The sequence below is a fragment of the Mobula hypostoma genome, chromosome 23 (genome assembly GCF_963921235.1).
Source record: "Mobula hypostoma chromosome 23, sMobHyp1.1, whole genome shotgun sequence".
NCBI classification, from domain to species: domain Eukaryota; kingdom Metazoa; phylum Chordata; class Chondrichthyes; order Myliobatiformes; family Myliobatidae; genus Mobula; species Mobula hypostoma.
The window spans coordinates 35,541,486-35,566,574 of NC_086119.1; the positions used below are offsets into that span (position 1 = coordinate 35,541,486).

A 25,089-nucleotide genomic window follows, 5' to 3' on the forward strand; every position below is an offset into this window, starting at 1 on the left:
CTCTTTGTTCTGTCTGCATTTGTACCCAATCATTGGCTTGTCCTTCCTTACAATCATGTTGTACCCATCCTCTACTTGTAATCATGCTGCCTCATCCTCAGCTCCATCACACTGGTTCTCATCCCACTGCCATATTAGATTAAACCACTCCCAACTCTAGTAAACCTGCCTGCAAGAATATTGGTCCCCCTCGGACTGAAGTGCAACCCATCCCTTTTGTACAGGTTCCACCTGCCCCAGAAGAGGTCCCAATTATCTAGAAATCTGAATCCCTGCTCCCTGCTCCATGCATTTATCTGCCACCTCATTCTATTCCATCCTCACTGTCGCATGGCATTGGCAACAATCCCAAGATTACTACTCTTGAGGTCCTGTTTCTCAGCTTCCTTCCTAACTCACTGTATTCTTCTTTCAGGGCCTCCTCCCTTTTTCCAGCTATGTTGTTGAACCCAATCCGTACCAAGACTTCTGGCTGCTCACCCTCCCTTTTAAGGATATTGTGGATACGTTCAGATACATCGCAGACCCTAGCACCTGCGAGGCAAACTACCATCCGTGATTCCTTTTTCACCTGTCAGTCCCCCCAAAAATGAACCGGTGTTCAGTATCATCTGTCTGCATTTGACCCACTTCTCTCTCTCTCTCTTTTCGCTGCTACCCTCAGGCGAGAGGTACGGGAGTCTTCAGTCTCACACCACCAGGTTAGGAACAGTTGTTGTCCTGCAGTCATCAGGCTCATGCACTGACTTCACTTGCCTAAGTGCTGAACTAATTCTGCAGCTGTGTATTCAGTTTCAGGGACTCTGCAGCTCATGTTCTATGTGTTATTTCTTTACTTTAAAAAAAACTATTTGCATGATTTGTCCTTTTTTTTACATTGGAAGTTTGTCAGTCTTTGTCGTGTGCCGTTTTTCATGGATTCCATTGTGTTTCTTTGTTTTGCGGGTGCCTGTGAGAAGATGAATCGCAAGGTTGTATGTAGTATACCTACTTTGACAATAAATTTGAAATTTAAACATTGAACAACAGAAAGATTTACGGAGCATAGGAGGGCAAGTAGAAACAGGCAATAGAGGATGACTGAAATACCACAAAGAACTGCCCAAACACACAATTGGAGACAGTGAGGAAAAAGCCTCAAGCAGTCTCACACTAGATGAGACAGAAAGCAGTAGAGTGGTAACATGTCTAAGATCATACAAGGTTGTAGATAGAGGGAGAGGCCCGATCTGAGGAATATCATTTCACAGAAGCAGACAAGGGGTTACGGTAACTCTGCAGAGAATATCACAGCTTGACACAAGTAACTGTCAACAGTCCCACATCCAGAAGAACAATCTGTTGACCCAACTGCTCACTATATATAAACACTACTAAAGTAACAGGCACATAAATGTGAGCTACTCTTTCTTCTGACATTATGGATGTTTTCTCAAGTTTCATATAGTATTGGCTATTAACTGTAGCTGAAGATGTTTCTGTTTGTGGTCACAAGGATAAGGTTACCCATCACTGAAGAGGGCTGGCTTTTTCCCCAGTGGATAGGGAAGGCATGGCTCAAAAAGCTTCTTTGTCACCTGTACTGTACTCAAGGATATTTTAAGAAGGCCTCTAGCTTATGGCCAAGGAGATGGCATTAATCACATGTAAAGCTAAAAAAAGTATTTCCAATCACTTGCTGTTCACGTTCAGCAGGAAGTTTTAATAAATTCATGGTCGCTCCTGAATAATGATCAGTCACATCACCGCTGTGTAGAACTTTCCCTGATGCCGTGGTTCAGAAATGTAATATTTGATGCAGTGTTGACCTTGACTGTGTTATCAATGGAGCCCGATTGTAAATGTTGGCGGAGACCTACCTGAGGGACATGGCAAAGCTCAGCCACTGTGTCCTCACTAAACCTCTCATCTCATCAACTTTCTGAGCAGTTGTTTCAGTTACTGGGTACAAACGCCCATGACATATTTGAAATTCTAGCAGGACGCAGCTACAGCAGAGGCAGGTACAATATCTAAAGAATCACTTAAATCATCAAGTGCTCCTTGAAGGCTCTGGTCCAAAACTGGTAAATGAGATTAACATAGATTGGTACTTGGAGATATATGGGCCTGTTTCAGTGCTCTATATTCTTTCTTCTGCTCTCTGGGAGATGACGCAGGAGCTTCAGAGCCTTAAAGACCAGGTTTAAGAACAACTCCATCCCTACTGCTGTCAGACTTCTGAACTGATCACTTCTTTCACATCCCCTGCCTGATGTTCTCAGATTCTTAATTCTATCTTTCTGCTATTCCATTCCTCCAAGAGGACCTCAACCTTGTCCTGGTTTGGAGGCTTGCCATGCCTCAATGACCCGGAGAGCTATGTAGGCTGGAGTCAGGGCTTTATGCTTTGGCTCTCGGTACGGTCACCCATGCCAAATAGGTCAACGGGTAGAGGACAGACCAAGAGTGGTCCACCGGTCCTCCAGGCTTGGGGGTTCAGCTCAGGGCTAACAAATCTGACAGGTAAAACAAAATTGTTACAGAAAAAGCACTGAAGAACCCTTCTACAACTGAGTGTAATGGTATTCCTGAGTCTCCATACAGGACTTGCATGACTGACAGTAGTGAAAACCGAGAATACGCCACTGACATGATGAAGGAAGTCTTGAAAACCACCAACGGTATAACGGGCGGTAAGTAAGTAGGTTATTCCATTATTGTGTACTTCAGATTTTTTTTGCGCTGCAGACTACACTGCTATCTTTGCTCCATTTTGTTGTTTTGCCCTCTGGGCGGAATTTATTCTCATCGTGTATACTGTTTACTTTGTGACCTTTACACGAACAAGGAACTTCATTACACTCAAAATCAAGTTCACTATCACTGACAAATTTCTCTTTTTTGTGTTGTGGCAGAAATACAAGTACAGGATATAAAAATCACTATGTTAAATAAAATAATTGAGTAGTCCAAACGAGGAATAGTGAGGTGGTGTTAAGGACTGTTCAGAAATCTGGTGCCAGAAAGGAAGAAGCAGTTTCTAAAATGTTGAGACGCAAACACGAGGAATTCTGCAGATGCTGGAAATTCAAGCAACACACATCAAAGTTGCTGGTGAACGCAGTAGGCCAGGCAGCATCTCTAGGAAGAGGTACAGTCAACGTTTCAGGCCGAGACCCTTCGTCAGGACTAACTGAAGGAAGGGTGAGTAAGGGATTTGAAAGTGGGAGGGGGAGGGGGAGATGCAAAATGATAGGAGAAGACAGGAGGGGGAGGGATGGAGCCAAGAGCTGGACAGGTGATAGGCAAAAGGGATATGAGAGGATCATGGGACAGGAGGCCCAGGGAGAAAGAAAAGGTGGGGGGAGACCCAGAGGATGGGCGAGGGGTATAGTGAGAGGGACAGATGGAGAAAAAGGAGAGAGAAAGAATGTGTGTATATAAATAAATAACTGACAGGGTACGAGGTGGAGGTGGGGCATTAGCGGAAGTTTGAGAAGTCAATGTTGAGTGTGTGTCTTCAGGCTCCCATACCTCCTCCCACACGGTAGTAATGAGAAGAGGGTTGCCCCCAGTGATGGATTCTGCCTTCTTGCGGCACCATCTTATGCAGATATCTTCTATGGTGGGATGTGTTGTGCCCATGTTGGAGCACAACCCAACCTACAACTGGTTGTAAATGACAATAAACTGATCTGAATTCGACTCTGGAAAAAAAAATGGAGCAAAGAGTAATCGAGTACTGACAATAGTCAACATTAATTCACTTGAGTCACAAGTCATTTAGAGAGATAAAAGGTAGTGGAACAGATGGTAAAACAGGTGGTAAAAGTGGTCCATGAGCTTAAAAACAACCAAGGTTACAGAGTACCTGCCATTAACAGGAAGTATGTTTTTATAATTGCAACACATAATATATCAAAATTGCTCATGATATACAAGGCAAAATTATAGAAGTGAGATAAGAAGAAATCTATGTACACTTTTAGAATACTGGTGAAACAAAGCTTATTGATTCTTATATGTGAAATACCACAGACAAGCTGAAGAGCCCTTACTCAGAACAGGATCTATAAAATCAGTTGAACACTTCACATGGAGTCAGGTAAATTAATTAGCTTGTTTGATAAGTGAAGAATAAAAGAAAGCAAAGCAGTTGCAGAAGGTGAAAGGCAAACTGCTGGAGGAACTCAGCAGGTCAATCAGCACGTGTGGAGGCAGGCGGTACACAAAGATCATTCACAAACCGATAATTCAACCTTTCATGGTTTTCTCAATTCAAGAGGTAGGTTGCATTTCTTTTTTATACATAATACGTTGTTTATTCTTGGCCCAAATGCACAGTTTCTTACGTCCCTTCACAGTAGAGGTGCCCAACCTTTTTTATGCCATGGACCAATACCATTAAGCAAGGGGACTGTGGAGCCATGGTCAAGAACCCCGGCTTGGCAGCAAGTATTTCACTTATACTTATGGAGAAAGTCAACACCCTTTCATTGATCATCTACAAGCTGCAGCCTAAAGAACTCTGCCTGTAACTTACTATTACCCTTCACTTAGCCTACTATCACAAGGTTCCGTATCAACCCCAACCCTATGGGTGGGGAAGTGGGTAAGGCAATAATCATGACACGACCCAGACCCACAATGGGTTCTTGTACAAGACTCCTTCATGACTGAGCTAGTCTGGACCATGGGGTGGAAAAGGGGAGAGTCAGCTTATCTCAGATTGTCTTAACTAGGTGTGTTACCAGTGCTGTAATGTGTATTTGATTCTGTAGTCATCATCCCTTGGCAGAACCAAACCTTCCTGCAAAAAGCACCGCTAATCAGATGTTCCAGAAAGGTGGTGGCACTCTTGGCAGCAGCGGCCTCTGCGGGCCCAAACAAAGGTGTAATTGCTCATCCTTTCCATCTTCTTTATGATTGCAAGACACTGCTGGATTAAGAACACCATGTTCTGCAGATCTACCCCACTAGTAAGTTGCTCAGAGGTGGTGGAGCTGAACTTGTTGGGGACCATATTGCCACCAGTTACAGGAAGGCGTTGGTGGCCGTAGGTGGTCGAACGAACGGTGCAAGTGGTTGTCTTGAACACTGTCTTGGAATTAGAATGTCATTGGTCTGCCATCAAATTCACCACACTCTCACCACCAAGCGTTGTATCATTCCCTCTGGTTTGGGTAGAGAGTAAAATATAAATGTAGCCCAGGAATGGAATGAGCCCGGGTTTTATGATGAATATTATAACCATATAACAATTACAGCATGGAAACAGGCCATCTCGGCCCTTCTCGTCCGTGCCGAACTCTTACTCTCACCTAGTCCCACCGACCTGCACTCAGCCCATAACCCTCCATTCCTTTCCTGTCCATATAGCTATCCAATTTAACTTTAAGTGACAACATCGAACCTGCCTCAACCACTTCTGCTGGAAGCTCATTCCACACAGCTACCACTCTCTGAGTAAGGAAGTTCCCCCTCATGTTATCCCTAAACTTTTGCCCTTTAACTCTCAACTCATGTCCTCTTGTTTGAATCTCCCCCACTCTCAATGGAAAAAAACCTATCCACTTCAACTCTATCTATCCCCCTCATAATTTTAAATACCTCTATCAAGTCCCCCCTCAACCTTCTACGTTCCAAAGAATAAAGACCCAACTTGTTCAACCTTTCTCTGTAATTTAAGTGATGAAACCCAGGTAACATTCTAGTAAACCTTCTCTGTACTCTCTCAATTTTATTGACATCTTTCCTATAATTCGGTGACCAGAACTGTACACAATACTCCCAATTTGGCCTCACCAATGCTTTGTACAATTTCAACATTACATCCCAACTCCTATACTCAATGCTCTGATTTATAAAGGCCAGCATACCAAAAGCAAATATTCATGGGACTTTCCTTCCCTCTCCATGTCTCAGGTGCACCTTGAGTTAATATTGGGACTTCGAGTTTGATAACAATAGCGGCAACCATTCACCTCAATAAGGCCAGATTATGTTCCTGTCAAATTTTTTCTCCTACTTATTTCCCACACAGTTTAATACTTGTTTTATTTTTTTAAATAATTTTTGCTTTCACTCACTGCTTCCAGAAGACAAGTGTCCCAACTACCATGTGTAAATTAAACTCCCAAACTGCCCACTCATCATTTTGAGCTTCTTGTACATAGATTTTTAGAAATCTATTGATCTTCTTTAATGAATAGAAAACCATTTTTCTGTCGCTGTGAATAACAAAAGCCTTCACTATCTAGTATTGTCTAAATTAATCTCTACTGTGCTCTTGCCATGACCCCCATATCCCAGTAATGCAAAGTGATCAAACTAGATACAGTATTTCAACTATAATCTGATCTCTTTTCTACTGTATTCTACACCCTAAGCTTTAAAATCTAGGATCTTAGTTCAAAGTTTAGAGTTCAAAGTACATTTATCAAAATATATATACAATAGACAAGCTTGAGATTCGTCACCTGCCAGCCACAAAAACAAAGAAACATAAAAGAACCCATAAAAAAATGACAAACGCCTAGAGTGAGTGAGTGTGTGTGTGTGTGTGGGGAGGGGGGCGGGGGGCGAAAGAGAGACAGAGAGAAAACAAATTGTGCAATCAAAAGTAGGCAAATAACGTTTAGAATTAAAGTGAGTCATCAGATGCGAAGCCCGGAGCAGTCAGAGCAGGCCACAGCCTCAGGCTCAGTTCAGTGCAAAGTGGAACAAACGTCACGGAGTCTGCAGACACAAGGCCCGAAGCTTCTGGTTTAAGATGGTGTTGCAGAAGGCAAGCAGCAACTTACTGGCGATTAACAAAACAAGAAATACCACTGAATACTTTATTATAACATTTTAGAAAAAAAATTTGAAAACAATGCTGTTAATATACAATCATACTTTTTAGAAGATTTGAATGTTTGAATTTATAATTTCCTTCTATTGTGTCTTTTTCTTTCCATTAAATATTAGCAAACATTTTACCTCTTTTTTTTTTGAAAATCATCTGCCCAGTCATCTAATTTGTTTCATCAGAACGTTTTGTCATAGACCTGAGACAAGTCCAGCTCACTTATGTATACTGTGGTATAACTTCAGAATGATTCCCATGGATACCACTGTTTATACCTCCCAATTTCTCAAGACAGTAACCTGTCATCTGCACACCACATTCCCTGCAATATCCTCACACAGCTTCTCAGCAACTTTTCACACTGCTTTTCAGGATCCATTTACACCAAGTTCAAAGTACATTTATAATCAAAGCATGTATGCAGTATTCAACCCTGAGATTTGTCTACTGCACAGACAGTCACAAAACAAAGAAATCATGGAAGCCATTCAAAGAAAAACATCAACCACCCTGCACAAAAAAAAACTAATCATGCAAACAGCAACAACAAAAAAAAAACAAGCAAGAAACACAGAATATTAAACAAAAAATCAAGACTTCAGGCATATTTGGTTCAGCATAGTTTTCATTATCCGTAGACTACCCCAATTTAAAATCACCCAAAATAGCAACAAAAAAAGAGGAGTGACTAGAAACCAGAAAGACATCATGAGGTGAACTACAGAGTCCTATCTACAAACCAGGTCGGTTAAACCTTGCCCAAGACCCCGAACTTCAGCAGCATCCTCTAACACCATCAAGGGAGAGAGAGGCCATCCAAATGCAGGGACCTTCCTCCAGGACCAGCAAGCGTGAGGGGGACAGACCTTCCTTCAGCAGCAGGGAACAAGAGTCTGGTAGACAACGCTGAACTCCCCCCTCACCTTCCACATTCACCTTAATGATTTCAGCATTTTAATCAGCAGATTGGCAAGAAGTGGAGTCAATCATGGGCTCACGGCCTGTCTCCAGGCTTCACGGCTTCGAGGCAGCATGCCTCACGGAATACCCTCGGGGACTGCTCAGGCGACCCGAAAACACATCACCAACAGTAGCAGAGCCACATTCGGAGGGAAAAGAAGTGAAAGAAGTAGATTTGTGAACCGTCTGGAGGATGTTGCCCTTGGTCATATTGTTCGCCTGGCACCATCTTCTTCCAGACACGCGTTTCCTTCATTTCTGAAGCACATGAGATATGGCTTGCATAGTACAAATTCATATTAATCTCCTTAACAATTTTCAGGTAAATACTAACTTTACTCAATGTTTTCAGGTATTATCCTCTATATAAAACTTCAAATCAAAAAAAAGGAAAAAAACTTTCAGTAATGAAATAAAAGGGAGTTTAAAATAATTGACTAAAAACAGAACAGCTGATTAATGAGATTAGTTACTTTGTTTTTGTTGAATAATGAAATCCAAAGAAAACAAATGGATGACCCTGAGGTAGACACTGCTAACCGATGCCCCCTGCAGAATGCAAGAGAAAACAGAAAAACTCAGTTCTGATCAACCTTTAAGGACCCGACACCTGCTCACAGCAAGGGTTCAACAAAAATCATTAGACTTGGCGGTGGTTCTGAGGAAAGTAGCAAACTGCATTGCATTACTTAAATCAATCTACAAATGAGGGAAAATGAAACATAGCTCGACTTCAAAAGCAATCAACTGAAAATAAAGCAGAAAAGCAGACTTGCAGGAGAGGCTGTCTGATAGAGAAAGCAGATTGCAATCCACCAACAAGCACACTGACATGTTTAAAAGTGCTATCTAATAAACAAGTAGACTTAGTGAATTGCTCAAAGACAAACACGATTCAATTTACTAGAGTGGCTAGATGCAAACCGTGCATAGCCTCCATGAGCTTGCATAAAAGTTGGAAAATTATCAGGTCTACCACAAGTAGTCATTTGCAGACTGTTCAGGTTGTAGGATACATTGTGAATCTATGAAGCAGCAAGGAAGAAAGATGAGTCAAAGCAAAGAAGCAATCAGTTGGAAAGCCAACTGACATTCTATCCTGCAGCAAAAACACCAGACTCAGGTTAGAAGAATTAAGTCAATTATTTACAATGGCGGTGATCAACAAGAACTCCACAATTCCGCCTATCTTAAACGATGTTTGTGCTGTGGTGCTGAGGCGGTCTCTTACACTCATGGAGCAAGCCCATGGGTCGGAAGATTGTTTAGATATATCTTAAACAAAGCTTGATGCAATTGTATTTGAAAAGCATAAAACATAAAATACTGTGCAATTTAGTACTGGGTGACGATTGAAGAAAGGCTCAGATGACAAGCATCAACTTTATACAGAAACGAACTATTGGGCCTAGGCATACATGCTTCACTTGAATCCAAACCCATTGGTCCTATGCAACTCATCCATGGTAACTCACTATTCCATTTTCCCTCATTTGTGCACCCAACTTCCTTCTGTAAGTATCTAACCTGCTCACCTCAACAACTTGCCATATTTCCACTCCCATCAGTCCCTGAGTAAAGATACTTCCCCCCAAATTCCATCTTTTATGCTGATAATCCTCTGGGGTTCTGCTCTCCACCACAAGTGTAAGTGGTCTAACTATTCTCCCAAAAATAATTCCTTCGTAATAATAAAGACTTCATCTTCTCTACCCTAAACAGGTCCAAGCTTTGGTATTGTCCTGGCAGATAATTCTTTACACCCCCTCTACAGTTAAGAGCTGTCACGGAAGATCAAGTCTTTACACGGATATTGAGGAATTATCATAATTTTGCTCAGTATTCGTTACCTTGTTTTGGATGTGGTTGAGGGGGATGACCTGACCAAGGACGACCACGGCGATCGGGTCTCTGGCACTGAGCCTGGTTCCGTGGTGCAGAAGGGAAAGAAGAAAATGAGGAATGTGGTAGTCATAGGGGATCCCACAGTGGGGGGGAACAGACAGGAGGTTCTGACAGCCTGATAGAGATACCCGCATGGTGTGTTGTCTCCCAGGTGCCAGGGTACGAAATGTCTCTGATCGAGTGTAGAGTATTCTGAAGGAAGGGAATGAACAGCCAGAAGTCTTGGTACACATTGGTACCAATGACATAAATAGAAAACGGGAGGAGGTCCTGAAGGGAGAATTCAGGGAGTTAGGTAGGAAGCTGAAAAGCAGGACCTCTAGGATAGTAATCTCAGGATTGCTGCCTGTGCCACATGCTAATGAGTGCAAGAATATTTTGATCAGGCATGTTAATGTGCGGCTGAGAGACTGGTGTAGGGAGCAGGGCTTCAGATTCCTGGATCATTGGGGCATCTTCTGGGGGAGGTACAACCTGTACAAAAAGGATGGGTTACATCTGAACCCAAAGGGGTCCAATATCCTAGCGGGCACATTTAATAGAGCTGTTAGAAAACTAATTTGGCAGGGGAATGGGAACTGGAGTGATAGGGTTGAGGAAGGGGAAAACAGAAATAAATGAGAAATAGCATGCAACAGAAATTATAGAAAGAACAGGCAGGAGATGAGGCTTAATCACAGCCAGTGGCATGAGTTACAGGGCAATAGAGGCATGAGGCAGTTAAATCAGAAAGCAACAAATACTGGAGTGAAAGTGTTATACATAGCATAAGGAGTAAAATGGACAATCTTGATTGGCAAATATGACATTGCGGCCATCTCTGAAATTTGGCTAAAGGATGGCTGCCATTGGGAGTTGAATGTCCAAGGATATACGGTGTATCGGAAAGATACATTAGTAGCAGAGGGGTGGTGTGGCTCTGTATATAAGAAATAATATTAAATCAATAGAAAGAGATGACATAGGATTGGAAGGTGTAGAGTCTCTATGGGTTGAGTTAAGAAATGGCAAGGGTAAAAAGACCCTAATGACAGTTGTATACAGGCCTCCAAACAGCAGCCAGGATGTGAATTACAAATTACAGCAGGAGATAGAAAAGACATGTCAGAAGGACAATGTCATGATAAGCATTGGGGACTTTAACATGAAAGTGGATTGGGAAAACTAGGTCAGTACTGGACCTCAAGAGAGAGAATCTGTAGAATGTCTAAGGGATGGCTTTTTAAAACAGCTTTTTGTTGAGCCCACTAGGGGATCGGCTGTGCTGGTTAGGGTGTTATGAAGTGATCCAGAGGTGATAAGAGAGCTTAAGGTTAAGGAACCCTTAGGGAACAGTGATCACCATATGATCAAGTTCACATTGAAATCTGAGAGGGAAAAAATAAAACCCAATGCGTCGGTATTTCAGTGGAATAAAGGAAATTACAATGGCATGAGAGGGGAACTGGCCAAAGTTAACTGGAAAGGGACATTTACAGGAAGGACAGCAGAGCAGCAATGGCTGGAGTTTCTGTGAAAAATGAGGGAAGTGCAAGAGAGATATATTGCAAATAAGAAGAAATTTTCAAAGGGAAGAAGGACACTACCGTGGCTGACAAGTGAAGTCAGAGCCAAAGTAAAAGCAAAAGAGGGGGCCTACAAGGAAGCCAGAGCTAGTGGGAAGATAGAGGATTGGGAAACTTTTTAAAAACTTGCAGAAGGAAAAGAAGGTCATTAGGAAGGAAAAGATGAATTATGATAGGAAGCTGGCGACTAATATCAAAGAAGATACTAGAAGCTTTTTTAAGTATATAAAGGGGAAAAGAGAGTTGAGGATAGATATAGGACCAGTAGAAAATGACGCTGGAGATATTGTAATGAGAGACGCAGAAATGGCAGAAGAGCTGAATGCGTATTTTGCAGTCTTCACAGTGGAAGATGTCTGCAGTATACCGGACATTCAAGAGTGTCAGGGAAGTAAAGTTTGTGCAGTGAAAATTACGACTAAGATGGTGCTCAGGAAGCTTAATGGTCTGAGGGTGGATAAATCTCCGGAACCTGATGGAATGCACCCTTGGGTTCTGAAGGAAGTAGCTGGAGAGATTGCGGAGGCATTAACAATGATTTTTCAAGAATCGATAGATTCTGACATTGTACCGGATGACTGGAAAATTGCAAATGTTACTCTGCTATTTAAGAGGAGTGAGAGGTAGCAGAAAGAAAACTATAGACCTGTTAGCCTGACATCAGTGGTTGGGAAGTTGTTGGAATCCATTGTCAGGGATGAGATTACGGAGTAGCTGGAGGCACATGACAAAATTGGCCAAAGCCAGCATGGTTTCCTGAAAGGAAAATCATGCCTGAAAACCCTACTGCAATTCTTTGAGGAAATTACAGGCAGGGTAGACAAACGAGATGCAGTAGATGTGGTGTACTTGGATTTTCAGAAGGCCTTTGACAAGGTGCCACACATGAGGCTGCTTAGCGAGATAAGAGCCCGTGGAATTACAGGGAAGTTGCAGGCATGGGTGGAGCATTGGCTGATCGGCAGAAAACAGAGAGTGGGAATAAAGGGATCCTATTCTGCCTGGCTGCTGGTTACCAGTGGAGTTTCACAGGGTTGGTGCTAGGACTGCTGCTTTTTACAATGTATGTCAATGATTTGGATGAGGGTATTAATGGATTTGTGGCTAAATTTGACAATGATACAAAGATAGGTGAAGGAGCGGGTAGTGTTGAGGAAACAGAGAGCCTGCAGAGAGATTTAGATAGCTTAGGGGAATGAGCAAAGAAGTGGCGAATTACATACATACAATGTTGGAAAGTGCATGGTCATACACTTTGGTGGAAGAAATAAATGGGCAGACTATTATTTAGATGGGGAGAGAATTCAAAATGCAGAGATGCAATGGGACTTGAGAGTCCTTGTGCAGGATACCCTAAAGGTTAACCTCCAGGTTGAGTCGGTTGTGAAGAAGGTGAATGCAATGTTGGCATTCATTTCTAGAGGTATAGAATATAAGAGCAGGGATGTGATGTTGACGCTCTATAAGGCACTCGTGAGACCACACTTGGAGTATTGTGTGCAGTTTTGGGCTCATTATTTTAGATTAGATTAGATTCAATTTTATTGTCATTGTGCCGAGTACAGATACAAAGCCAATGAAATGCACTTAGCATCTGACCAGAAATACAAAGAATAGTGTTATTTACAAAATAACTGCGAATAAAAAAATGCTACAGCACACAAATATAAAAGTACTGAGACAATACAATACGGATGCAGTACTGCTTAACGCTGTGATGAGAGGTTCAGCAGTGTCACAGCCTCAGGGAAGAAGCTCTTCCTGAGCCTGCTGGTGCAGGAGCGGAGGCTCCTGTAGCACCTACCAGATGGGAGGAGAGTAAAAAGTCCATGGTTAGGGTGAGATGCATCCCTGATAATGCTTTTCGCCCTGCCCAGGCAGTGTTTATGGTATATGTTCCCAAAGGTGGGCAATTGGGTGCCGGTAATCCGCTGGGCAGTTTTCACCACACGCTGGAGTGCTTTGTAGTCCAATACGAGACAATTGCCATACCACACTGAGATGCAGTTGGTGAGTATGCTCTCAATGGTACAGCGGTAAAAATCCATCAGTATCCTGGGACAGAGGTGAGCTTTCTTCATGCTCCTCAGGAAATAAAGGCACTGTTGCGCCTTTTTGATCAGGATGGAGGAGTTCAGGGACCAGGTGAGATCCTCGGAAATGTGAACACCAAGGAATTTGAAGCTTGATACACGCTCCACTACAGTTCTGTTGATGTAGATGGGATGTACTGACATTGGAGAGGATTCAGAGCAGATTCACAAGAATGATTCCAAGAATGAAAAGGTTACCATATGAGGAACGTCTGGCAGCTCTTGAGCTGTATTCCCTGGAGTTCAAGAGAATGAGGGGGGATCTCATAGAAACATTCTGAATGTTAAAAGGCCTAAACAGATTAGCTATGGTAAAGTTATTTCCCATAGTAGGGGATTCTAGGACAAGGGCGCACAACTTCAGGATTTAAGGGTGTCCATTTAGAACTGAGATGCAGAGAAATTACTTTAGTCAGAGGGTGGTAAATCTGTGGAATTTGTTGCCACGAGCGGCTGTGGAGGCAAAGTCATTGGGTGTATTTAAGCCAGAGATAGATAGGTTCTTGATTAGCCAGGGCATCAAAGGGTATGGGGTGAAGGCAGGGATGTGGGGATAACTGCAAGAATTGGATCAGCCCATGATTAAATGGCAGAGCAGACTCGATGGGCTGAATGGCCTACTTCAGCTCCTATACCTTATGGTCTTATGATCACCCAAGCCACTATTGTATATCGGGAACGTAAGTGAATTTTAAGAACACTAGTAGGTCGAGTGTTGTCTATTTAGATACAGGAACAAGGCAGTGATCAGTAAACTCTTCTCCTATCAGAAGAAATAAGTTACTTGTTGCAACTACAAGATAATCCATTGGAAAGAACTTGAAGATAAATCATAGGAAGAAAAACCACAATGACAGGAAATACTTCAGGGTAATAGAACATCCACAGGAAGCAAATGGCTTGAAGTAGAATATGCAATTGTTAGTTGCACCCTCCACCTGACGCCAATGATAAAATTTTCAAGAAAGTAAATAAACTGAGCTATATATTTCTTCTGTTCCACTTATCCCAATATTACAAAAAAGTAAATAGTGGTTCCTGTGTTGAATAGTATCTCTGTTGCTCGGTAAGACTCCTCTTCATCCATCCTTGGTTTCTTTATCTGTCCTGCTACCATCATCATCTGTTTTGTTGTTTAGTTTCTCCCATCATGCACCTATCCCTTTTACCCATCATATACCTCATTTCCTCCTTTCCCTGTTTCTGAATGTACTTGGAATCCATTGCATTTTCAACTTCTGGCAACTCTGGTGAAAGATCATTGGCTCAAGACTCTGTCACTTTCTCTTTAGGCAAAAGTTGCCTGGCGTGCTGAGTGCAAGGTGCTCAAAGGGACCAGAGAGTCCCTGCAGAGACGTAACTGATAGCTAACATGCAGGCGCAAGAAGCAATCAGAAAGGGACCTGGTTTAGAGGACATGCAGTGAAGACTCACCAAACTAGTTCCTGGAATGGTGTAGGACTGTCACATGAGGAAATATGGAGTAAATTGGGCCTTGAGTTTAGAAGAATGAGAGGTGACATACAAAACACAGAGAATTTGACAGAATGAATGTAGCAAGGGTGTTTACCAGAGCTGAGGAATACAAGAGAGTCAAACTCTCAGAATGAGAAGCTGCCCATTTAAAACTGAATTTTTTTTTCCCTTTCAGAGGATGCCGAACCCTTGAAATTCTCTACCTTAGCAGACTGTGCGGGCTCAGTTATTGACTGCACTCAAAGCTGAGATTGATGTGTTTCTGGATATTCGTGGAACCCCGAACTATGGGGACTGGGTAAGAAAATGGTGTTGAGGTGAAGGTCAGCCATGAACTTGCTGAATATTGGAGCAAGCTCAGGTGCTGGAAATGCACATTTCTACTTCTATCTCTAATGATCTCAAGTCCCTATTATTTTCTGTTCCAGTTCCAGATTCCTCAGTTTTTTTTGTCTATGTGCTGTTATGTCCTGTGTCAAAACTAGAAACTGAATTTGATTCCGCTCTTCATCAGTACTGGAGAAACTTCGGAACATGTAAAGTTTGCTCCAACATTCATTTACACATATAATACATTAACATTTTTCAAAGTCAATATTTCCAAACTAAAAATAAGAAGTGTTCAAAACATTCAGCAGTTCAGGCAACATCTGTGGGGAGAGAGAAACAAAGTTAATATTTCAGATCAGTTACATTAACACCTCTTCTCCCTCCACAGATGCTACCTGACCTGTTGAGTATTTTCCAGCTTTTAATCAGTATCTGCAGTAATCCATTCCAAGAACATACTTCCAAAACTGCATTATGAAATTTAAATATGGAAAACTGGATGATAACGTTTTTATTTAATTGACTAAAATAATTACTTAAGAGGCTTTATCATTGCATTAGAGTTAATTGTATGTAAGAATTGCTAAATCCCAAATGCTGACACAAGGGTTTGCATTAAATAATAAACTTCCATAAATTACATTCTGTTCTGGTCACAATTAACAAATGACTTCCTAGAAATATAGGCACCAAGTATTTTTCTGGTGGAATATTTTGCATACATTCTTAGATTCGAAATAAATAACAGAGAAAAGAAAAACATGTCCTGAAATGGACCACAAATCACAATATGCATAAATTAATAATGATGTTCAACATCTACACCTCCCTTTCAGTTATCTAATAACAAGAGACATCAACAATTATTGATAGTTGAATGCCACATGTTTACCGAGGTTATTAATGTGAAAAAGACTTTGTGCTGTATTCACAGGAGAAGCACATCTGAACTTACTCTCAGCATTTTGAGATGGGATGAGCGATCAAAGGCTCACTTATTACATATTAATAAGGATACTTAATTAGTCTGTATTTCTGTTACGCTTATTAGATTTAGCACTAGATGCTGATGGAGTTCATCTGATAAACATGAATCAATACTGAAGGCTGCTTTCATGTTATCTCACTATTCACAGTTTATGCTAAGCTTCTTCACACCATTTTTTTTCTGAGGAATATTACAGGGCAATTGAACAGCTTGGAATCTAGTCATAAATCTGATTACATGTTACTAGTTTTCATTCTTTAAACAAAGTGAATTATGTCCATAGCAAAGACAGAATGGTTATTTTCAATTTCCCTTTGATTCCTTCTCTTGCGCTTCCTATTTTACCCAAGGCAGTGATTCATGTGAGGATTAAATTCCATGATCATCTGCAGACCTCCAGAACTTTGCCCAGGTGGCATTCAGAAATGGATTGTCAATATCACCAGGCTTAACCTATCCTTCAGCTGCCGCCATGTGTATTCCAGTGTGGAAATTGAAAGTCAGAAAAGCAGTTTAAATGTATCCTGTCTAACCCCAGAGAAATAGGGAAAAAATCACCACAGTGTCCCTTACTAATTGAACACAGACCCAGGGGTCTAGTCCATGATATTCATTATTTGGAATCCTCAATACCTCACCCCTATGCATATTTAACTATCAAATCAGCCAAACATTATTCTCTTTTATTCAGCAGCCACCTATCTTCTGAGCCTTTACACTCCCCGTGTTAATCTCCCCTCACCTCTACCTCATCTACTTCCTCAGAGAAATTCCCTAAAAATCGGCCGTTTGATCACGCATTTGATCACCTTTCCTAATATGGCTATCACTGAGTTTTGATAAATAACCCTCCTGTGCTTCACTTTTCATAAAGGCACTTAAATAATATTGACTCTGCATTGAGGAAATGCTCACCATTTATGTTTCTACTGAATTCTTTGCATTGCTTGGATGTGTGATTGTGTTGAAGCCTTAAGTTCACTAATGTGCTTTAGGAAGGAATCTTTTGACTTATATGTGACCCCAGAACTACTCCAATATAGTTGGTTCTTCAGAGGTTCAAAGGTTCATTTATTATCAAAGTATGTATGCAGTATACAACTCTGAGATTCATCTTCTCCAGATAGCCGCAAAACAAAGATAGACCGTGGAAGTTAGTTCAGGGAGAAACGACGAACCCATACCACCCTTGCACTAGGATAGAACAGCAACATGATCAACAACTCCCCCCAAACCCCCCTCTCCAGCACAAAACGCAACAAGATCATCCCCCAAATTCCCCTCCCTCGCACAAAAAAAACTAACAAAAATGCAAGAGGAACATTGACCACCCTGTCAAACCCTCCCTCCTGGCACAATAAAACAATGAGAAAGAATGGGTGACAACACAGAATATAAAAACCATAAGACTGACTAACTATGTAACTAACTTTCAACTCAGTTCCAGGATCATTAGGCATAGGTACCAAATATTGGCCTTCCCAGGGTCACCCACATTCTTTGAAAGAATTAAATTCGGTCCTTCAATGTATTCACAAAAACTCTCGTGAAAATCTGGAATGACATTAGAAATGTACAGCAGATATCTCAGCACATAAAGGGATATTATCTATTCCCTACCTTACATTTCTTTCAGATACTACCCATTACTTGTGCAGATGATATTCTCTCCCCCTCCTCAATTGTTTTGCTTTTAGCTCTTTTAACAATTATAAAATAAATATTATGCTTGCAAGTGAATTATTGTTGGAAAAATGTACAGCACATAAGTAGACAATTTAGACCATTTACTCCATATGGCCATTAAGCATCCCCAGCTACACTAATTACTTTCTTGTTCTCTTCATTTTTCCATCAACTTCTCTCAGATGCTATCACTCATCTACACACAAGGGACTGTTCAGACTGCCCATTTAACCTGACAGCCCCACTTATTTTGGATGTGAGAGGAAATCATGGCTTCCAGGAGAAACCCACGCTGTTACAGGAAGAATGACTAGATTCCTTCTGTGGTTTTCAATGTTGCTGTGGGAGCTTCTGGCTCTCCAAATATATGGAAAAAATAAAGAACAACAAGAAGAAAGCTATTTTATTAAAGGTGATTAAGAATGAATCAATTTACCTGTCTGCTTGCATGGATACACATGAACAATGTTACTAATTTACTTCAAACCCGATCTGGCATATTTGCAATAAATTCCAAGGATGAGTTTGTAGCAGTATAGCAGTGAGTGGAGTGAGCAGTTCAAGGATGTTTTCAGACCAAATATCTAATTGGTAACTATATGGCAGCAGAGTAGAATGAGAGGGAGGAGAAATAATGATATGGGAGTGCAGAAAGTTTGGGCAGCTCAAGACTCATAGTAGGAACCATCATGGTCCCATAGACATACAGAAGCAGTGAGTAAGGTGACTATCCCTTGGCAGACAGGCTGTGCCAGAGTATCACCCGGTTTATTCTCAACTCTACTGCAAGTGAGTCTTCCACACTCAACCCTTCTGGCCTCGTGCAAATGATACTTTCATTAAAATTGCAAACCAGCTTCAGGCCTTTTTCATCATTTCCACAGTCCTACCAGGAAACCCTGATCAAAAGGAGGACAAACTGCACAACAGTTTTAATGCCTTATCACTGATCTTTCAAACACAGATTCCTGCAAGGATTCTGGAATGTGATTTGCATAATCCTGCCTTTTTTTATCTCTATGCATTTTTTTGCATATATCTTTAATGATAACATGTGGAGTAATTGTTATTCTGATGCATGTAGAAACTAATGTAAATCTGATTTATTATATACAATTCTTTGTTCAAATAAGCTCCCTGATTAAAATAATTCCATTATAAACAGTGACACTTACATTGTGCTACCTTATCACAGATAGCATTCAGATATGGATTGTCAATATCACCAATACAGTCAAACTTCTATAGATTCAAATCTCTCTTGAGAACTTCACTGCTGTACACAGTCACTATCGCAGCACTGGAGATGTGTTGCATTATCAGAGGCAATGCTTTCAGGCAAGGTATTAAAAAGGTATCAGATATGTTTTGCAATTTCAGGCACTCCATTATGAAAATGACTAAAGCTACAGAATACAAATTAATCTAGGGACAGGAAGCTGCAGTTAGGAGGGAGGCGCTGAAGCTGAGAGATTATTTTCTTTGGAGAACAAGAGACTAGGAGGTTTAAAAGATTTATTTTTAAATTCTGAGAAATTGGATGGAGTGGAAGTTTACTCCCTCTGCTTAAAGTTGGTATACAGGGATCGTTGATATAGGGAGTAAAAAGATTAAGGGAAATGTCCTCACATAAAGACTTGGTGGAATTCGTCACTCTGAAAAGCAGCTGAGGCAGAGACTTTTGTGCTAAGGAAGTGGGTAGTCATTTGAAGTAGAGCAAAACACACACAGACAGGGTGTTACAGCAATGAGCTCATGCTGACATGAAAGGCTAAATAGCCTCCTTTAGTGCTAAGTTTGTATGGTCTTACTACTGCACACGGCATAAGGGTTTCTTTTGAGTCTGGCTGTGCTTTCTATAATCTGCCAGTATCTTGTGTAGTTAACAGACATAGTGGAATATTCAACTCATCAACACAAACAGTGCCAAAACTCAAACATCTACATCTGCCCCCTCTGTCCTGGTGTTTTTCTTTCTTTTTTTTATTCTTTTGCAACTTTATTGGGCTCTGGACTCTTTGAATTTTGTTTCTAAAACCCGAGAACATTGCCAATTTTTATTTACATTAAGCTCATTCCCAAAAGCAAAGGAGTACTTTTCTAGATGCTGCTGCTTTAAATTGTGGTTACATCATTTAAATCATCTTGATAAACCATCATAGCTCTTAAGTCATTTTCTTATCTGACTACAAGAATAATTCGCTTTGAAATACCGTATCATCTATTCCTGCAGATGTATAACATATGAAAGGAGATAAAGACATCTACAACACGTCATTTTATCCATTGCTTGCTCAATCTGATCATTATAAAGGTATTTATATTTATCTGTGGGATTAAGGAACTCCAGAAAAATGGGCCCAACATTTTGAAACAATTACAAAGAAGGTACATTAGCAGCTATATTTCATCCAAAGTTTGAGGAAATTTGGTATGACACCAGACTCCAGCAAATTTCTACAGATGCAGCATGGTGTGCATGCCAGCTGATTACATCACTGTCTGGTATGGAGAGGACACCGCACTGGATTGGAAAAGGTTGCATATGGCTGCAAACTCAACCAGCTCCATCATGGGCACCAGCCTCCCAGCATGGAGAATGCCTTAACTGGAGAGGCCACAAAAAGGCGGCATCCATCATTAAGGGTCCTCGTCACCCAGGACGTGCCCTCTTCTCATTGCTACCATCAGGGAGGAGGTACAGGAGGTACACACACCCAGTGTTTTAGGAACAGCTTCTTCCCCTCTGCCATTAGATTTCTGAATGGACAGTAAACCCACCCATGAACACTACCTCACTAATTTTGCAATTAAAAATATATATTTATAAGATATATACATATATTTCTTATTGTACTTTATAGTTTTTATGTATTGCACTGTACTGCTGTTGCAGAAGAGCAAATTTCACAAATATGTCAGTGATATTAAACCTGATTCTGATCTTCCCCTTTAAATCAGGGTTGCAATATTTCCAGGAGCAAATTAGTTTACTCCTGTTATTTTCTTGGTTCTTCTTGCAGCTTTCAAAGCTAAGATTGAAATAACATTTTTAATGTATTCATTCTTTAGATACAGGGTTTAGGTGATGAATTAAATAACAACTTTTTTTTTCTTTCATTTTGAATTAAAATGGAACAAACTGTACGTGCAACTCAGCCCTTGCATTCTTGGAGTAGAAAGAAATCTTTTAATATTTATTACCTAAATTCCAACTGTAGTTCTTCAAATGTAATAACATTTTTCGTAACAAATTGAATATATTACTAGGAGCTTTAATTCCTGGTAAAAAGAAAGCAAAATTAACGATGAAGACTAAATCATAAATGTATTATTCATGAATTAATAATCTGCCCTTTATCAGTAGAGGGATTCCTGAAGCCGAAAATAATGAGCACTACCTATCCCGATCTTAATTAAGAGTGACCTTATTACATCGGATTCTTTGTACACGTTAAAGGTCTGCTGGGACGAGCACACTTCGAATATTGAGTTAACCCTTGGGAAATCGCTGTAAATCTGTCCATAGCTCCGCGATCGTGTCACCGAGTTATATAACATTCGCAGTCATGTTAAAGAAATTCACTTACGAGTAAGGGCAAAACCGAGAATAGTTTCTGCGGAGAACACTTGTGTTTAAAATTACCAAGTTCATCTCGAACATTTGCTTCCCTGCCGAAACGACTTTGCTACGATACCGCCGATAAAAATCACAAATTGAGCACCTTTAACCTCTTAATTTAGATTGTTAAACATATACGAGTTGGAATTTGGTTCGAAATTCTTTTTTAAAAAAAAAGAAAATATTTCGTTTCCAGCACCGAAGTTACTTGCTGCATCTTTCTTAATGCCCCATATTCTGCGCTTGAGAACAAAATGCACTGGGATATTGCATTTTAACGTACAGTGGGTGCAATTCGAGATGCAAATCTTTTTCACGCAATTGTTGATTTCCCTTTGCATCAAAAGTTGACCGTCAACAGCACTGACAAGTCAACCTGCTTCCTGTTGCATTTTCCTACCGGAATTACACTGAAAGCAAAGCGTGGGTAAGGCCATTCTGTCCAAATGGGTCAGTCTATTGCAACAAAGTTCCATATCCACTCACAAAGACAAACATATCATTTTTGCGAATTACACGCAAGCCCAGACCAGGTTCCTACCAACCGTGAATTCACTAAACAGGAAGAACGTTGCCAGAACCCGCACGCTTGTTGCCACGATTGACCAAGTAAAAGCTCCTACCATCCAGTTCCTCCTCTGAAATGTTGGCCAACTGTTCGCTCTCGCTGCCGTCGGACAGAGATCCGCTCAGGTAATTCCCTTTATACAAGAGGCCGGTATGGACAGGGTGGAAAGGCATCTTCACCCCTCTGCAAGAGAAATCAAAATGCAATGGTCAGCCCTCGGGGAACTCGCAGGGTGTCTCCAGCCCCATTCTGGTTCGGTCGGACGCAAAATATCTTTCGGCCAAGCGGAGGGAGGGGAGGACTGGTTGAGAACCATCTCTAACTTCCTGCACCAGCAAGGTGCCGAGGGTTTCCAGTAAAGGGCGGCTGACCATGTCTCATTTGTTACGAGAGCCTGCACTTGAAGCAAAGCTTTTTTTTCATTGAGCTATCACATCTCCAGACGGGGAGGGAGGCAGAATGAGGTAAGGTAGGTAGGTGTGGGGTAGGGGGTAGCACAATATAAGGGCCATTAACCCTGGTAAATTTCAGCGGCTGGGTCTACAGTAGCTTCCTCGGTGAGCGGGTCAGACACTGGAGACGGTCCCGGTTACCTGGTGTGGCGGTGATTTACTTGTAATCCGGAGAAGGACGCCTTTCACCTTCCACTGGATCGAGCGGTCTTCTCTCCGGAGAGCTGGACGAGGAGGGGGCAATCGGCAAGCACTAGGACCAGCGCCCCAGATGGAGAGAGTCCAAGCGGTTGGGGCGGGTGCCGACCCCCCTCCTGGGCGGCGGGTTGGGGGAGCTCAGAGTCAGGGATTGACCAACTCGCCACTGGCTTCACTTCCCCATTTCCAGTCGGGACCCAGTGCCGGCGGAGGAGTTCCATTCGCTTAAAACTCCCATTTATCAAGCGGATGCCTTGGATTTTTCCCGCACAGCCATAACCAAAGTTGCCCCTGCTCCCACGTCGCTGCCTAACATCGGGGCAGGTTTGGGACCGAAATCCGTTTGCTCCTTCGCTGGGTGACCAGGCTTTGCGCTGCAGCCTGCCTACTAATAAATGTTGAATCTGTAAAGGGGCGACTTTTATCTTGTCACCGTCATATTTGTGGAGAGTGCTTTGCGCATGCTTTCGCCAGCATCAATTAAACCAGCGTACTGTTGAAATCCGAGCTCATCTCCCCTAGTTTCTTAAGCACTAACTGGACGTTCATCAAGAATGCTTTTGTCCCGTTAACATTAAAATGGTGACAGATCTTTTTCCCCCCTCCCTCTCTGAAGCAGAATCAACTGTTCAAATTAATCCTGATAATAAACACAATTAGAATGGAGAACAGGTTGAAAAGCAGCACAACGTGGGCACACCAGAATCTCCCGTCCAATCTTTCCACCATAGAAGCAACAGCGGGGAAGGAACAAGCCAAAACCCGTCGAGCTGGATGGCCAATCTGTAAGACCTGTAACTCTGTCCTCTTCCCTCCGTTTTATACTCGTAACTAGCTCCGACTAGCAAAATCTATTGATCCCAAGTTCTAACATAATTTTACCTCTACAGTTGGTTGTGAGAGATTCACCCCTCCCAACCTTTGTGTGAAGAAATATTTCCTCCTCTGACAGGGTTGGATTCTGAATTAAAGACAGTATCTCCTTCTTCTGGACAACCCCAAGTGCGGGAGAACTACCATCTTGGCATAAAAATAAATTCATTCAAATTACTGAATGTATCTCCCTCCTGGCCGTCATCCAAGTCACCTTCTCCCGCCGTATCACACATCAAGCACCTGCCGCAATAGCACTGGAATTCCCCCTTGATGCCTTCTTCCTGAAATCGCAACAGCTGTCACTCCTGGCTCAGCCACAGCCAGACTGATGGAGTATTAGTGGCCGTGTGCGTTAATAAAAAAAAACATGATAGCAAGTGTGTGTTGGTAGTACAGCGAGCAGTGTACATGTGGTGGAGAGTGTGCCTTAATGACAATGCCGCTGGCAGTGTGTGAACCCTGAGTCAGAAGGTAATGGGCTCACATCCTGTTCCAGAGACGTTCATCTTCTGCCCAGGTTACTGATTCTGGAGAGGTGGGCAAAGATAGATAGACAGATAGAAAGGGACTTTATTGATCCCAATGGAAATTAGTGTCGCGGTAGCATTACAAGTGCACAGATATACAAATATTAGAAGAGAAGTAAGAAGGAATGAAAAAATAATAAGTTACCTCAAACGGGTGGGGGGTCATCACTTCCCCGGCTAAAGGTCGCCTCATTATAGAGCCGAATGGCCGAGGGTAAGAATGACCTCATATAGCGCTCTTTGGAGCAGCGGAGTTGTGTTAGACTGTTACTAAAAGTGCTCCTCTGCTCAGCCAAGGTGGAATGCAGAGGGTGAGAAACATTGTCCAGAATTGCCAGGATTTTCCATAGGGTCCTTATTCTACCACTGCCTCCAGTGCTGTTTTGAAATGTGAGGGGAGAGAGGAGGAGAGGAAGCGTTTACAATATTAGCTAGCCCGGGGGCTGAGAGAGGCGGTAGTCTATGACGCTGGGACTCTGTGGATAGTTAGTGTTTACGTGGGGATGAGATTAGGAGATGGGCTTCATGGGGGAAAATGGCAACGTGAGGAGAAGGTTTAAAAAAGAACTAGATAAAGGAAGATGGCAGAATATAGAACAGTCCAGTGCAAGAACAGACCCTCGGACTCATGATATCTGTGTCATACACGATGCTAAATTACACTAAATCTCTGCTTGAGATAATGATTCAGGAATAAGGCAGAGGAAATTTTTGAGCATTTTGGCTTGGTGAATGATTGACACCGTGTTCTGACTATTTACCAATTAAGTGTCCGCACGGGCTTCACGAAATCTATCAGATGCGTTAGACATCCATTTCACTATGGATGAGGAGTTACTCAGGTCGGTCTGGGCATGAAGAATTACAAAGGATTTTTAAAAAGAAGCAACAGGTAAAATGAAGTCCATTGAGTCTCAGGGCAATAAGGGTATAGACAAATATGGCTGCCACTCTTGCCTTGCATTCTTCGTGTGTTTGCAGAGTTTGTTGTCTTTTGCTCATTGTTTGAAC

General features: G+C 41.8%; 1 protein-coding gene across 1 annotated transcript in view; it reads right to left on the reverse strand.

Annotated features, from left to right (window-relative positions):
• The window catches only part of caln1 (calneuron 1), a 443,115-nt gene extending 420,156 nt beyond the window's left edge, over positions 1-22,959 (reverse strand). The window contains exons 1-2 of the mRNA XM_063031141.1: positions 22,619-22,959; positions 22,081-22,208 (exon numbers count right to left, since the gene is read on the reverse strand). Of these exons, the coding sequence (XP_062887211.1) occupies positions 22,081-22,198 (118 nt within the window). The 5' untranslated portion in view covers positions 22,199-22,208; positions 22,619-22,959. The remainder of the gene's footprint in view (positions 1-22,080; positions 22,209-22,618) is intronic.
• Positions 22,960-25,089: the final 2,130 nt, after the last annotated feature.